Genomic DNA, 15,362 nt, shown 5'->3' on the forward strand with positions numbered 1-15,362 from the left:
AATGGATGGGCAACCAATGGACATTCTTGACAACTGTCTTGTTCAGCCTTTCCAATAGTGCCCAGTACACTGCTTTGCACTTAATACCACTTCTTTGTCTCTCTTTCTCTCCTTCTCACCCATCTTTCTTCCTCCTTTCCCCCAACTTCCAACCTCATACACAACTGGGCCGGTTCTTTGCATAGATGAGAGACAAGGATCATTTTAAAGTAAAATTCAAATCCCCATAGCAGTTGTGCATGTTGTATGAAGCTGAAAAATAATACTTCTCCCTCATCTGCTTAAGGGAATAAATGCTTGGCACATAGTAAGCACTTAAGAAATACCATTAAAAAAATAAATCAGTGGTGTTTACTGAGCACTTACCATATAGAGAGACTGTACTAAGCATTTGGGAGAGTACAATACAATAGAGTTGGCAGACACAATCCTGCCCACAGTGAGCTCACAGGCTTTTAATGCCACTTAGAGCCATGATGCAGGGAGGGTGGAAAAAAAGGAAGAATGCTTATTTAATGTGTGACCTTAGGCAAGTCACTCCACCTCTCTGTGCCTCAGTTACCTCATCTGTAAAATGAGGATTAAGACTGTGAGCCCCATGAGGGACAGGGACCGTGCCCAACCTGGTTACTTTATCTCTTGTTATCTACCCCAGTGCTTAGAAGAGTGCTTGGCACATAGTAAATGCATAACAAATACCACAGTTATTATGAATTATTAATGCATTCTAGCTATCTTAGAGAGGTGTTGGAAGGATTACCTTCCATTTAGAAAAAAATGTGTAAGCTGCTGTAAGCTTCTTAGGGAGAAAGTCTTTTAGTGATGCATCATCATCATCATTAATATCAACAATAAACCATTGGGTTAACATTGATCAATATACTGCTCCTGGGTGTACTGCTGATAATGATGATAAATTTAAATTGCTCTGCCAATGATTTCATACCCATATTAATTCATGCTCACAATCTCCTTTTGCGGTAGGAAAGAAGCAAAAATTATTATCTCCATTATACAGATGTGCAAACTGAACCCACTGGGCTCAGATGTCTTGGCCACAGTCAAGAACAAGTCATTGAGAGAACATGAACCTAGGCCTCCTGAATTTAGCCCATGGGTCTTTCTATTATTGACCTATGTTGTTTTTCATATTTCATTTCCTTCTACTTAAATTTTCTACTGAGAGAAGCCAGCCTGGTTATTATACTCATGGGACCATGTGAATTCATGAATAATCCTTGAATATTTACTTTCATTACCCTATTTATTTTGTTAATGAAATGTACATCGCCTTGATTCTATTTAGTTGTCATTGTTTTTACGAGATGTTCTTCCCCTTGACTCTATTTATTGCCATTGTTCTTGTCTGTCTGTCTTCCCCGATTAGACTGTAAGCCCATCAAACGGCAGGGACTGTCTCTATCTGTTGCTGACTTGTTCATTCCAAGCGCTTAGTACAGTGCTCTGCACATAGTAAGCACTCAATAAATACTATTGAATAAATAGAGAACAATTCTATAGCACAATGGAATGGAAGACATAAATTAATACTTAGTTCTCCAGAAGAATAATTTTAGGAAAAAAAAGGAAGGAAATAATAATGATGGTATTTATCAAGTCCATACTATGTGTCCAGCTCTGTGTTATACAAGATTATCAGGTTGGACACAGTCCCTGTCCCACATGGGGCTCACTATCTAAGAGGGAGGGAAAACAGGTACTTAATCCCCATGTTACCAATGAGGAAACTGAGACACAGAGAAGTTAAATGGCATGCTCGGGGTCACACAGTAGACAAGTGGTGGACCCGGGATCAGATCATGCTGCCACCCAGAAGAAAAAAGAAGGGAGACAAAATCAAACTCTGTGTACCTTTTAATGGTATAAGGGTTTCAAGATGTGAAGAGAAAATGAGGAGAACAGTGTTTGCATAGCTTTATACATGTAACCAGGATATGTAACAAAAAAATGAAAGGATTCTGAAAAACTGCTGCACTTTTAGTTCACTACATCTCTGAATTTGACCTTCAGATTTTTCAAAGCAGTAAGTGAAGATTTTGCCAGGCTACTTCTCCATACCCATTTTATTATGTCTCCTCAAATGTAGGTTGGCTTCAGTAAATAAAATCTTCACCCAGACAACCAAGAAAAGTTTGACAAAATAAAATAGAAAGGTGAGGTAGGGCAAATTAAATGTATTTCAGGCGTGCTGCCTGATTGTCTTCTGCAGCATAGATCATGGTATATTTTGATAGCTGTAGCACGTTAGGTCCTGTCCAGAGAGGATTAGGATGCTGTTCTTACAAAACGTTAAAATTTGCATTCAATTTTTTTCCTCCATTTCCTCCAAATAAAAAAAAAATTATGTTGTGTTTAGTAACCTAGTTTGAATATCAGTTTTATGAACTGAAAGTTAAATGAGAAAGGTATTTTATGAATTTTCACCATGTAACTCTTAGGGAAATTAGATATGAATAGGGCATTAACTGCTGAAGAATGAGGTCCTTAGTCTGCTAATTTTGTGATAAAATATTCTAATGAAAATAATTTGTCATATCGATGAAGATGTACTGAGCAAATCAATATAAATCCAAGAGCCAAGCATGAGGTATTTGCTAGCTTGAAGAGACTATGAATATTTTGTGGCTTGCATTTCTCTAAATTTCAGTCCCTTACATTTCTGTGTCCTGCTGAGATGTCGCTCATGAGATGCCTCAGTGCAGAAAAGTCAATATTTCATTATCTTTTTGGGACATGACAAACTGAAAAGGAAACCAGGACAGAATAGACATTTTGGCTATAAAGTCTTTTAGGTAGAAGCTGGCAAGGATGGAGAATTCTAAACGATTACTTAAAAATGCCAATTTAGAACATCTTTAGTAACTGGCGCTACTAATTCTGGAACTATGGAGAGAATATGCTATCTCTGGCAAACCTGGCTACTTCTTTTTTAAAAACTTAGCAAGATATTTCAGATTTTTTTTAAATTTTGCTTTGACATAGCTAAAATCCATGCTTCAAGTTGGGCTCAAAGATGCCTATTTTTCATTTCGTTCACAGGAATGAACCTGGGGAGGAGCTTCTGAAGGGTGGATTATATCATGTCCTGGAGCCCTAGTTTCATAGGGGGAGGCGGCTTCCAGGAGTAGAGGAGGAGAATAGGGAGAAATGAAAAAGGGGGATAAGGGAAAAGGGAATAGAGGAGAAGGGGAGAAGGGAGTGAGAGGAAGAAGGGGCAAAGAAGAAGGGATAGAGGAGGAGAGGGGAAGAAAAAAGAAGGCAAAAGGGAGAGGATAGGGAGAGACTATTCATCTTCTTCTGCTTCTCCTGCCAGCCAAGTGGTAGTAACTACAATGCCCAGCTCAGGGTGGGCCAGCTGAGCTGGGGGTGCTGCCACTTGGGGGGAAAGTAGCAGATGAGGGTGGCCTCAGCTCTGGAGCCAAAAGTCACGAGGCAAGCTGGGGTTTGTTTCTTTGTTTTTTGGTATTTGGTACTTTTGGTATTTGCTTTTCAGTGTGTAGAGCTGCTCCAGTGGCTTTTGAAGCCAGACACCAGCCTTGTCCCCAAAGAATTTCCAGGCTACCAGTATAGTCCAGGGGTAAAGTGGGCCTCTAACTCAACCATAAAGCTCCTCACTGGGTTCCAAGACTGAGAGTCAACTACAAGCCTAGCAGGGGTGAGAGAAATCCCACTGGATCCCAGGTTGGCAGCAGGGACTGAGAAATAAGGCCAACATCTTGGCTTCATTCCTGGCTCATATTCGGCTTTAAGGGATTGGGATGGGGTGTCGGGGGCAGTGATGGCTCTTTGTCCTCTCCAAAAAGCTGAGTGTGTGTGTGAGAGGGGCCAGGAGGGTAAAACTAATAATAACTGTGATACTGTGGTATATGTTAAGCGCTTACTCTGTTCCAGGCACTGTATTAAGCATTGGGGTAGATACAAGATAATCGGGTCGGACTCAGTCCCTGTCCCATGCAGCGCTCACGGTCCTAATCCCCATTTTACAGATGAGGCAAATGAGGCACAGAAAAGTGACTTGTCCAAGGTCACACAGCAGACAAGTGGAGGAGCCAGAATTAGAACCCAGGTCCCTCTGACCTCCAGGTCCATGCTCTGTCCACCAGGCCACGCTGCTTGTCATTAACTAATGATTTTACCCTTACTGTGCCAGTCCCATTGAGGGAATGGTCATCCTCACTTTCATGGAGTTGGCATCCCTGGGCTGGAAAGGGTGGGATGCCACTCCACTCATTTTCAGGAGGACTTTAAACATCTTGTTCTCTTAAAGGGACTAAATCTGTGCCAGTTGGTCCTCCTGCAATGATTCATAAGTTCTCTCACTTTCTTGTCTCTCATACTTCAACCTTTGTCTAAATCACAAAATAAACACTACATTAATATGCCTTTCATATAAGAATAACTTTAGAAAAGATTTTGGATCCATTACGGAAAAGGGAGGTAATGAGCTCTTCCCAAGAACAAATAAATGTGGTAGTTACCCATTAGAGGAGTGAATTTTACTGGCCTAAGCTCAGAAGGGAACCACAACCTCTTTCCTGTCAAGCTAGCCCTGTCCCCACTGATGTGCATACACTTAAACTCAACCCTTTCTGATCCCCCATCCACCTTAGAGTTTTCAACTTTCCTGTCCCCCCATTCCTGCACTTTGAAATCACCCCTTGTTTTCCTGGGTCCCTTGAGCCCTCCTTCAAGGGCTGCTGAGTCTCATTTGAGGACTTGATGTTTCTGCCATCATTCCCCTCCCACCCCACTCCAGATTTTTCCTTAGCATGTGGTCGCTCCTCGTCTTCTGGGGCTGCAAAGCTGAGGAGCAGGCATAGACTGTTGTAGGGGTGAGGGAGAGAAAGTGGTGGTGGTAGCAGAGGAAAAGGAGGTGAGCCAGAGAAAAGCCTTGAATCTTCTCCCTTGCCCTCCTTTCTTCTCTTCCTTCACTGCCTTTTCTCCCCCTATTTTACCTCAATCTGGCTCTAGCTCTCCTACTTTCCAACACTAGGAGGTGAGGATTACAAGCCAAGGAAGCGGTCATGGCAGAAGCAACAATATCCCAGTGGTACGGAGGGGAGGGTGTGGGATATGGGGATCAGATCTGGGAAAGTCATAAAAGTTATGGGAACCAGGGAAAGTTGCACTAGACCGTAGTCTGGACTAGAATGCAGGGATTGGCATCTTCTAAATCTTTTCTTCACTCCCAAGTATAATGGTCTGACTGACTATGGAGGAGGGGGTATGGTGAGCTTCCTGTCAAGTCTGCAAAACCTTAGACCTGAGCTGCAATCAACTGAGGGAAAATGATTGCCGCCCCTTTCTGTATGCAATTACCTGTCCCAGGCATCATTTGGCAGCTCAATAAATGTTGAGTGAATGAATGAATGAATGAAATGCAGAAAAAATGAATGCCATTTCTTTGTGCACTGAGTTTCCTTATCTGTTCCTCTGGAGATCAACATATCATGTTGTGTGGTGAGGATAACAGAGCTTTTGTAAAAGCTCAACTAATATTTATAGTATGAAGTAATTTACAATTCTCCTATTTTATGATTGATTCAGCAGGAATTTAAGACAGGCGATCTTGAAGTAAAAATATCAACCTGACAGTTCTCACACAACACTCCCAACATGAGAAAAGATCAGAGTACACAATACAACTTACCATCATTCCTCAGTATCAAAGGTGTAGGTGGTCCCAGCACTTTGTGGTTTGAGACAGTGTTGGTCACCACACAGGTATAATTGCCGACATCTGATTTTTCCACCTTGGCAATGTACAGATTTCCAGTCACTTGAGAAACAAAGCGGCGGTTATCCTGGTATGATGGATACTCATTGAAGATCCAGGCATAGCTCAGATCTGCAAGTAAAAGGTTTCATCATTACTGACGCAGCTCTGGAAACTCTGCCAGTTTGGAAATGTTCAAGAGAGTGGTTCATACTCAGCCAATGGCAGTGAATTCACTCTCTACTCCCAAATCCCCCAGTTATAAAGTATATTGTTTGCAGGTGACCAAAAAGACCTAAGCAATACACGGCACACTGTTTCTCAAACTCTGGTCCACAGCTCCTAGGGAGTCCATGAAGCACCTCCAGGTGTCTCTTTCACTATCGCTGCCAAAGATTTTTTTTTCCTTTCTCAAGCAGGGGAAACCTCCTATAGCTCTCAGCTCCTCCTAGAATATGCTTTCCCCTGGCTAGAGAGCACATCTGATGCTATTATTAGGATGGGGCTGGATTGCCATTCACTCTCATTCTAAAAGGGGCAAGCTTGGAGTAATGGTTAGGACTCCTTGTCGCCTCAGAAATGTCACAGAGGGTCTTTTGCTCCATCGAAATGGTAAGACTGGAAAGGTTGAGGACCACTGTTTAGAGAACAGAAGACTGCAAGTAGAGTTTCACAGAAAAAACTTGATCCAAATATAATACAAGGAACTTGGGAAATGTTTATCTCTTTGATTGACAGCCAAGAGAAAACTATTCCATGACCATTTTCCTGAATATGATCCTTCTTTCAAGAACTTCTACTGATTACTAGGTTGGGGAATGACAATGGGATGGAAATAGAGATTTCATTGATTCACTATCCTAGGCATAAATACTGGGCTGGTGACTCTTGAATTGTTCCCTCTGAAAACCCCATCACCTAATGGTTCACTGGGGATCATGCATCCCATTTTTTTTGTGAAATATAAATAACTGGATATTTAGATAGTTTTGCTAATCATTTCTGGTGTCTTGCTTCTCTGTGGGACAAGTCAATTTTCTCTGACTTCATTCATGTCACTTTTTATGGAACCAGAGCAGAGAGTTTATGACTGATATTTCTGAGAAGTAATAGTAGTACGTGCTTCACCATATGCACCACCTTGCTGGGATTCTGCAACTGTAAGAAAATGCTGAGCTTTGGGGTGATTCAAGTGAGAGATGAGTATTTTTTTCACAATTTCAGTGCCAGGAAGACATTTCAGGCTCAGCAACAAAGTAGCAAAAATAAAAGCATTTAGGGAGACAGAAGCAGGACAAGTCTGAATATGGCTTGCTCCTTTGCTTCCCATCAAAGATGGATGGATAAACTGAAAATGCATCTAATATTAACATATACAAGGCAACCCAAAGTTCCCGAATCTTAAGGGCCAGGAGGTCAACATAAACTCATTGCATAAGGCTCTTGACCTTGAGCATTTTGGTACTGAGAGGAGGGAGGGCAGGAGAAGGAAGAGAAGAAAAAGTATTCCTCTCTAAACATTTCAAAATAGGGCTTGGCTTGCTGAGCTTTCACTTTACCATCCATTGAAGTTGGGGGGCAAAGGTACAGAATGGAGCAGAGAAGAAGTGGCTGGTGCATAATTATAGGAATTCAGCCTGAAAAACTGAACTGGCTCCTCTACACTCGCCTGGAAGTATGTAGTTAACTTCAATCTGAAATAATCCTCTTTCCCTAGATTCTGTGGAGTGTGAGTGCTTCTAATCTGGATTTTTCTCCCTACAGGATGCAGGCAGCAAGGAAGTTGTAGCTCTAGGCTCAAGAGCGAATCATTCCCAGGGATTCTGTGCCACCACATGATTTTGAAAGAGAAGCACTTAACGATGACTATAAGTGCTGTCCTTTAAATTCACCATTAAAAGTCATCTCTCGAATGCTTTAGAGCTAGGGCTCTCCTGTGGCCAGAGCGAAGCCTATAGTAGATTAAAAAAAATAGAAGAGACCTAAAATAATTATGTTGTCTTACACAACTGAAGGAATTTCTTCTCATACTTTTCTCCATCAAGTAGAAAGGCTTTCAGTCCATTCATCCATTCATTTATTCAATCATATTTATTGAGAGTTTACTGTGTGCAGAGTACTGTACTAAGCTCTTGGAAAGTACAATTCAGCAATAGAGACGATCCCTGCCCACACTGGGCTTACAATCTAGTAAACAGGCATTAATATAAACAAATAGAATTATAGATACATATATACATAAGTGCTTTGGCAGGGAGGAGGAGGAGGGCAAACAGAGAGAGTCGAGATGATGCGGAAGGGAGGGGGAGCTGAGGATAAGGGGGCTTAGTTTGGGAAGGCCTCTTGGAGGAGGTGTGCCTTCAGTGGGGCTTTGAAGGGGGGTGGTGATTTGAGGCGGATTTGAGGAGGGAGGGCATTCCATGTCAGAGGTAGGATGTGGGCCAGGGGTCGACGGCGAGACAGGTGAGATCAAGGCACAGTGAGAAGGTTAGCACCAGAGGAACAGAGTGTGTGGTCTGGGATGTAGAAAGAGAGAAGGGAGGTGAGGTAAGAAGGGGTAAGGTGATGGACAGCTTGGAAGCCAATAGTGAGGAGTTTTTGTTTGATAACAGTCCAGTGGGAACAGTCCAGAAAACAGCTCCCTGTAGAGGCACCCATTTTAAACAGAAATAATCCAGAGTAAAAGATAATCAATGTGTAACTAATCATGATGTTTTCTGTGGTGGTTTTCTCTTTTTCATTCATTCATTCATTCAATAGTATTTATTGAGCGCTTACTATGTGCAGAGCACTGTACTAAGCGCTTGGGATGAACAAGTCGGCAACAGATAGAGACAGTCCCTGCCGTTTGACGGGCTTACAGTCTAATCGGGGGAGACGGACAGACAAGAACAATGGCACTAAACAGCGTCAAGGGGAAGAACATCTCGTAAAAACAATGGCAACTAAATAGAATCAAGGCGATGTACAATTCATTAACAAAATAAATAGGGTAACGAAAATATATACAGTTGAGCGGACGAGTACAGTGCTGTGGGGATGGGAAGGGAGAGGTGGAGGAGCAGAGGGAAAAGGGGAAAATGAGGCTTTAGCTGCGGAGAGGTAAAGGGGGGATGGCAGAGGGAGTAGAGGGGGAAGAGGAGCTCAGTCTGGGAACGCCTCTTGGAGGAGGTGATTTTTAAGTAAGGTTTTGAAGAGGGAAAGAGAATCAGTTTGGCGGAGGTGAGGAGGGAGGGCGTTCCAGGACCGCGGGAGGACGTGACCCAGGGGTCGACGGCGGGATAGGCGAGACCGAGGGACGGCGAGGAGGTGGGCGGCAGAGGAGCGGAGCGTGCGGGGTGGGCGGTAGAAAGAGAGAAGGGAGGAGAGGTAGGAAGGGGCAAGGTGATGGAGAGCCTTGAAGCCTAGAGTGAGGAGTTTTTGTTTGGAGCGGAGGTCGATAGGCAACCACTGGAGTTGTTTAAGAAGGGGAGTGACATGCCCAGATCGTTTCTGCAGGAAGATGAGCCGGGCAGCGGAGTGAAGAATAGACCGGAGCGGGGCGAGAGAGGAGGAAGGGAGGTCAGAGAGAAGGCTGACACAGTAGTCTAGCCGGGATATAACGAGAGCCCGTAATAGTAAGGTAGCCGTTTGGGTGGAGAGGAAAGGGCGGATCTTGGCGATATTGTAGAGGTGAAACCGGCAGGTCTCGGTAACGGATAGCATGTGTGGGGTGAACGAGAGGGACGAGTCAAGGATGACACCGAGATTGCGGGCCTGAGGGACGGGAAGGATGGTCGTGCCATCCACGGTGATGGAGAAGTCTGGGAGCGGACCGGGCTTGGGAGGGAAGATGAGGAGCTCAGTCTTGCTCATGTTGAGTTTTAGGTGGCGGGCCGACATCCAGGTGGAGACGTCCCGGAGGCAGGAGGAGATGCGAGCCTGAAGGGAGGGGGAGAGGACAGGGGCGGAGATGTAGATCTGCGTGTCATCTGCGTAGAGATGGTAGTCAAAGCCGTGAGAGCGGATGAGTTCACCGAGGGAGTGAGTGTAAATGGAGAACAGAAGAGGGCCAAGAACTGACCCTTGAGGAACTCCAACAGTTAAAGGATGGGAGGGGGAGGAGGCTCCAGCGTAGGAGACCGAGAATGATCGGCCAGAGAGGTAAGAGGAGAACCAGGAGAGGACAGAGTCCGTGAAGCCAAGGTGAGATAAGGTATGGAGGAGGAGGGGATGGTCGACAGTGTCAAAGGCAGCAGAGAGGTCAAGGAGGATCAGAATGGAGTAGGAGCCATTGGATTTGGCAAGAAGGAGGTCATGGGTGACCTTAGAGAGAGCAGTCTCGGTAGAGTGGAGGGGACGGAAGCCAGATTTCCTCTGGTCAGTGAGAATGCAGGCTTCATGATTTACCATTATCTTGAAGAATCCACTATGACATGCCATTTTTGTTGTAAAAATCATCGAAACCAAAACAGTTTTCCTTTCCAGCTTTGCAAGAACCAACTGCTCACAATGATATGTAATGGTCACTTGAATCAGCCTTTCAAATATGTTTCAAAAAAACTTTATCCCTTAACAAAAGAATTTCTCTGGCCCTCCCATAAATCAGGAGGTATGTAGGGCAGGAGGGAAAACTAGTGAGGGCAGGATTTTGTACTCTTCACCTGAAATAAATCATTACTCAAAAGAGTGACAAGCCCACAAAGCAGCTTTAAATAGTCTCTTTCAAAACACATTTTAATTAAATGGTGAAAACTGAGATTCTTCCTTTTCACATGAAACACAGTACTTGAAAGAAGTGACTGGAGTCATTTTAATTGCATCTCCCACAAAACTGAGGTATTTGGGCATTTAACTACATAAGTGTGCTCCTAAATATATTAATTCCAGAGTGCCCCATAGAGTGTTTTCAACAAGTCAACCCGCCCTCCATATCAGCTGTCGTTTTAGACCTTTGTCCTTTCATGTGGTTCAAATGCATCAAAGCGTGGATTAGTGCTATTCCTCTCAACACCAATGAAGACGAAGAACAGGAGGTGAGCCGATTTGCCCAAGTGAGTTCCAATGACTGAGACCTTCTCAACTACAGGCAGCCATTTTGCTCACTCCCTCTCTAAATATGACCTTCCAATTTGTCAAAGCTACAGAGTAATTATGATCTCCATGACACTAATTAACCAATATGTTCCATTTCATCTTTGTGAGGACCATAGGAAGCAACGACATGCCCGGCAAGGGGTTTCAGAATTTACGACTGAGGTTAATGCAGTATTGCTCTAGTGCATTGTCTACGGGGAGAACCAAAGCATATTGGATGTCCTTGAAGAACATCAGTCAGAAAGATCACTTCAGCTTTAGAAGGGGAGCCCTAATTATGGTAAATGGCATAGTTGTACTTTACTACCCTGAGTCACAATCGTAATCGACCTCAACAAGTGAACGAATTGCAGGAAACACACTCTACCCTAATGTTCTACTGTTTGTACACAAAGGAAGAGGGATGCAAATTGCTTTTTCTTGTATTACCGGATTATAGCATTTCTGCATGCCCTATTTTTGGCAGATATAATTATGTTTATATGAGAATACCTAATCATTTTATTTACACATGTGCATCTAATTATCAGTAACCCCATGCTGATGTCAAGAGGATACTCAAAGTAAATAAGGTAATGCGTCTCAGCAAGCTTATTATTTCTTCAAGAATCTAAATTTGGGAACAAAAAATAAAAATACCAACACTACTTAGAGGAAAAATTAGCTTCCCAAAAGCCTATAGAGAAAGTAAATGAGACTAATGAATAGCACACTATACACGTGCAGTCTATGCTTAAGACACTTCATAGACTTTTTAAGTGACTTGGGGTATGTTGAATGATCTCTCTGGATCTTTGTTTCTAAATCTGGAGCAAGGGATGATAAGTCTTGGCCCGTAATTGTTACTCAAGTATCATACGTAAGAATCATGTAGGGAATTAAGTATGTTGAACCTGTAAAGTATGTAACATCGTAACACTGAAAAGAAGCCCAAAGGATGGACCAGGTTACTATCCCCGGTGAGTTTACAAGGAATCAAATAAATGAAGTTGGCATTCTTGCCCACTTGTCTGGATTAAATTGTCAGTCACCATGGGCAGATAGCTAACTGGAAGGCTGCAAAACTGAGTTTTTTCATGGAAGGCTGTTAAAATGGAAAGTATTAAAGAAAAATGCATTTTCGGTGAGAGGCTTTTAATTTTTCTTTCCAAAGGGCTCACCAAAAACAAAGGAAAACCTTGATAATTTAATGAAGTGACTTCAGTGCAATAAACTATTCAATCCATCCCAAGATCCAATTACAAATTCTGCCAAAATAGCAGGAACTAAAGTCAACTTGGAAGACAGTCCCTCATTTAGGCTTTTAGTTCATCCTAGCTTCAACGTTTCCTTCCTAGCACTGATTATCTTTTTCATTTAAAATGAAAAGCTCCTAGAAAGCAAGGACAACCTTTCTCCCTCCCCATTTAACCACCCTAGCATTTCTATGTATGTCTCTTTATTCATTTGTTACTTGTTTAATTTCTTACTTTTGTTTCTGAGCATTTGTTTTAAAGCTCACACTCTTTTAAATGATTTTATATTGAACAATCACATCTGCTTTTTTCACCCATTAGACTGCAAGTTCCTTGAAGACCTAGTACTGTACAGAGAACACTGTACTGTGTGCACCAGGTGCTCAAAATATCCTGGCAGGATAAGCACTTAGTATAGTCCTCCGTAGGTAATAAGCACTCAGTAAATACCATTGATTGATTGATGAGATGATGATAATCACTTGTTTAGCAAATTTTATTTGCTAGCTCTGTGGTAATCTGGACAAAAACAATGGCACATCAGTGCATATGAATCATGAAGCAAAAGCTGAGAGAAAGTTTAAAGAAAGAAAGAAAATGAACAAAGGCAGACCAGGTTACCATGTGACCATGAGTCCTGGGTACCCCATGGGCTGCTCTCGCCCAAGCATTCTCCTCATCCGAGTCTGATGGCATGAGAGCAAAAACTCTATGTCCTAGTAGGAGCGAGGAGCCTTCAAAAGGCAGGAGTGGACGACCACGACACCACGAACTCTGGGTCTGGCTGTTGCAGTTTGCAACTAAAGACTGTGACATGGATTGGGGAAGAAGATCAAGACTGTCTCGATCGATCAATGAATCGATCATATTTATTGAGAGCTTACTGTATGCAGAACACTATACTAAGCACTTGGGAGAGTACAATCTAACAGAGTTGCTAGACACATTCCCCACCCAACAAGGATTGTTCATCTAGAGAAGTAGCGTGGCTCAGTGGAAAGAGCCTGGGCTTGGGAGTCAGAGGTCATGAGTTCGAATCCCGGCTCTGACACTTGTCAGCTGTGTGACTGCGGGCAAGTCTCTTAACTTCTCTGTGCCTCAGTTCCCTCATCTGTAAAATGGGGATGAAGACTGTGAGCCCCACGTGGGACAACCTGATTACCTTGTATCTAGCCCAGCACTTAGAACAGTGCTCTGCACATAGTTACCCTATTATTTTGTTAATGAAATGTACATCGCCTTGATTCTATTTAGTTGCCATTGTTTTTACAAGATGTTCTTCCCCTTGACTCTATTTATTGCCATTGTTCTTGTCTGTCTGTCTCCCCCGATTAGACTGTAAGTCCGTCAAACGGCAGGGACTGTCTCTATCTGTTGCCGACTTGTTCATTCCAAGCGCTTAGTACAGTGCTCTGCACATAGTAAGCGCTCAATAAATACTATTGAATGAATGAATGAATGAATGAACATAGTAAGCACTTAACAAATACCAACATTATTATTTTCCACTAGGCCATGCTGCTTTTTACTTTTCTACTTTTACTTTGTTCTTTTTAGGTGCCCCCAGTGTCTGTAACTTGTCTCCTTTTTTTCTTTTCTCTTTTCTGTGTCTGTCCTCTCCCACCTAGATTATAAACCCCTTGTGGGATTGGGTCTGATTTGTTATTTTGTATTGACCCCAGGATTTAGCATGGCACTTCCCACATAGTAAGCACATAATCAATACCATTACTAAAGAGAATGACACTATGCTGAAACCATACTTCAGTCAGTGATATTTACTAAGCACCTACTGTGCAGAACACTGAACTAAGTGCTTGGGAGAGTACAATCTAACAGAGTTGATAAATTCCCTTCCCACAATGAGTTTACAGTCTAGAGGGAGAGGTAGACATTAATATAAATAAATTATGGATATGTACATAAGTGCTGTGGGGCTGAGGGAGGGCTGGATAAAGGGTGCAAATCCAAGTGCAAGGGTGATGCAGAAGGGAGTGAGAGAAGAGAAAATGAGGGCCTAGTTAGGGAAGGCCTCTTGGAGGAGATGTGCCTTCGATAACACTTTGAAGGTGGGGAAAGTGATCGCCTGTTGGCTATGAAGAGGGAAAGCATTCCTGGCTGGAGGCAGGATGTGGGTGAATGGTCAATGACCAGATTCGAGGTACAGTGAGTAGGCTGTCATTAGAGGAGCAAAGTGTGTGGCCAGGGTTGTAGTAGGAAAGCAGTGAGGTAAGGTAAGAGGGGACAAGGTGAATGGGTGCTCTAAAGCCGATGGTAAGGAGTTTCTGTATGATGCAGAAGTAGATGGGCAACCACTGGAGGCTCTTGAGGAATGGGGAAACATGGACTGAACATTTTTGTAGAAAAATGATCCAGGCAACAAAGTGAAGTATGAACTGGAGTAGGGAGAGACATGAGGCAGGGAGGTAGGTCAGCAGGAGGCTGATGTAGTAATCACGGCGTGATAGGATAAATGCTTGGATTAACATGGTAGCAGTTTGGACGCAGTAGAAAGGGTGGATTGTAGTGATATTGTGAAGGTTGAACCAACAGGCATCAGTGGCAGATGGAATATGTGGGTTGAATGAGCAAGATGAGTCGGAGATAACGCCAAGGTTATGAGCTTGTGAGACAGGAAGGATGGTGGTGCTATTGTCTACAGTGACAGGAAAGTCAAGGGGAGGACAGGGTTTGGGTGGGAAAATAAGAAGTTCTGTTTTGTACAGGTTACATTTCCTGACCACAGTGACCCTATATCTTCAGAGGAATCCTTAAAAAAAACGAAAACGAATTTATGCGACCGAAATATTAATTCATGAAATGCTACAAACATTCTGGATGTAGCGTACAAAATCATAATAATTTTGATGTGTTAAAACACGCAAATACATATAATCCTCTGCTTTATTCTTAGGGAACTTCTTTGCAGTATTTCAAAAGATTTCTTCTGATAAGCTTTCACATGCTAATTGCTTTGGAAGTGACAGACATTCCTGTCCCATAGGCAATTTGTAACAACTGAGTAAACAGACTACAGTATGAAATAGCTTTTGGTGATTCTGATGCCTGACTGAAAAACTGATTTTAGTTATAACAAGGTGCCTTCCAGGGCAAAATCATGTAGAAAAGTAACAGATAGTTTCCTAGTTACTGCATACTCTGGATCTGCTGGGAGCATTCACTAAGTAAGCCTTAGTTCAAATGCAGTGTGTCCTAGGGGAAAGAGCCTGGGCCTGGGAGTCAGAAGACCTGGGTTCTAATCCACCAGTTGCCTGCTGTGGGACCTTGGGCAAGTCACTTAATTTCTCTGTGCC

At 42.9% G+C, this 15,362-nt stretch overlaps 1 protein-coding gene across 4 annotated transcripts in view; it reads right to left on the minus strand.

The window, feature by feature from the left end:
* The window catches only part of CNTN4 (contactin 4), an 893,626-nt gene that overhangs the window by 193,118 nt on the left and 685,146 nt on the right, over positions 1-15,362 (minus strand). For all 4 annotated transcript variants that reach the window (XM_029051523.2, XM_029051520.2, XM_029051519.2 and 1 more), the window contains one exon: positions 5,672-5,869. In XM_029051523.2, coding sequence (XP_028907356.1) covers positions 5,672-5,869 — 198 coding nt within the window. The remainder of the gene's footprint in view (positions 1-5,671; positions 5,870-15,362) is intronic.

The sequence above is a fragment of the Ornithorhynchus anatinus genome, chromosome X1 (genome assembly GCF_004115215.2).
Source record: "Ornithorhynchus anatinus isolate Pmale09 chromosome X1, mOrnAna1.pri.v4, whole genome shotgun sequence".
NCBI lineage: Eukaryota > Metazoa > Chordata > Mammalia > Monotremata > Ornithorhynchidae > Ornithorhynchus > Ornithorhynchus anatinus.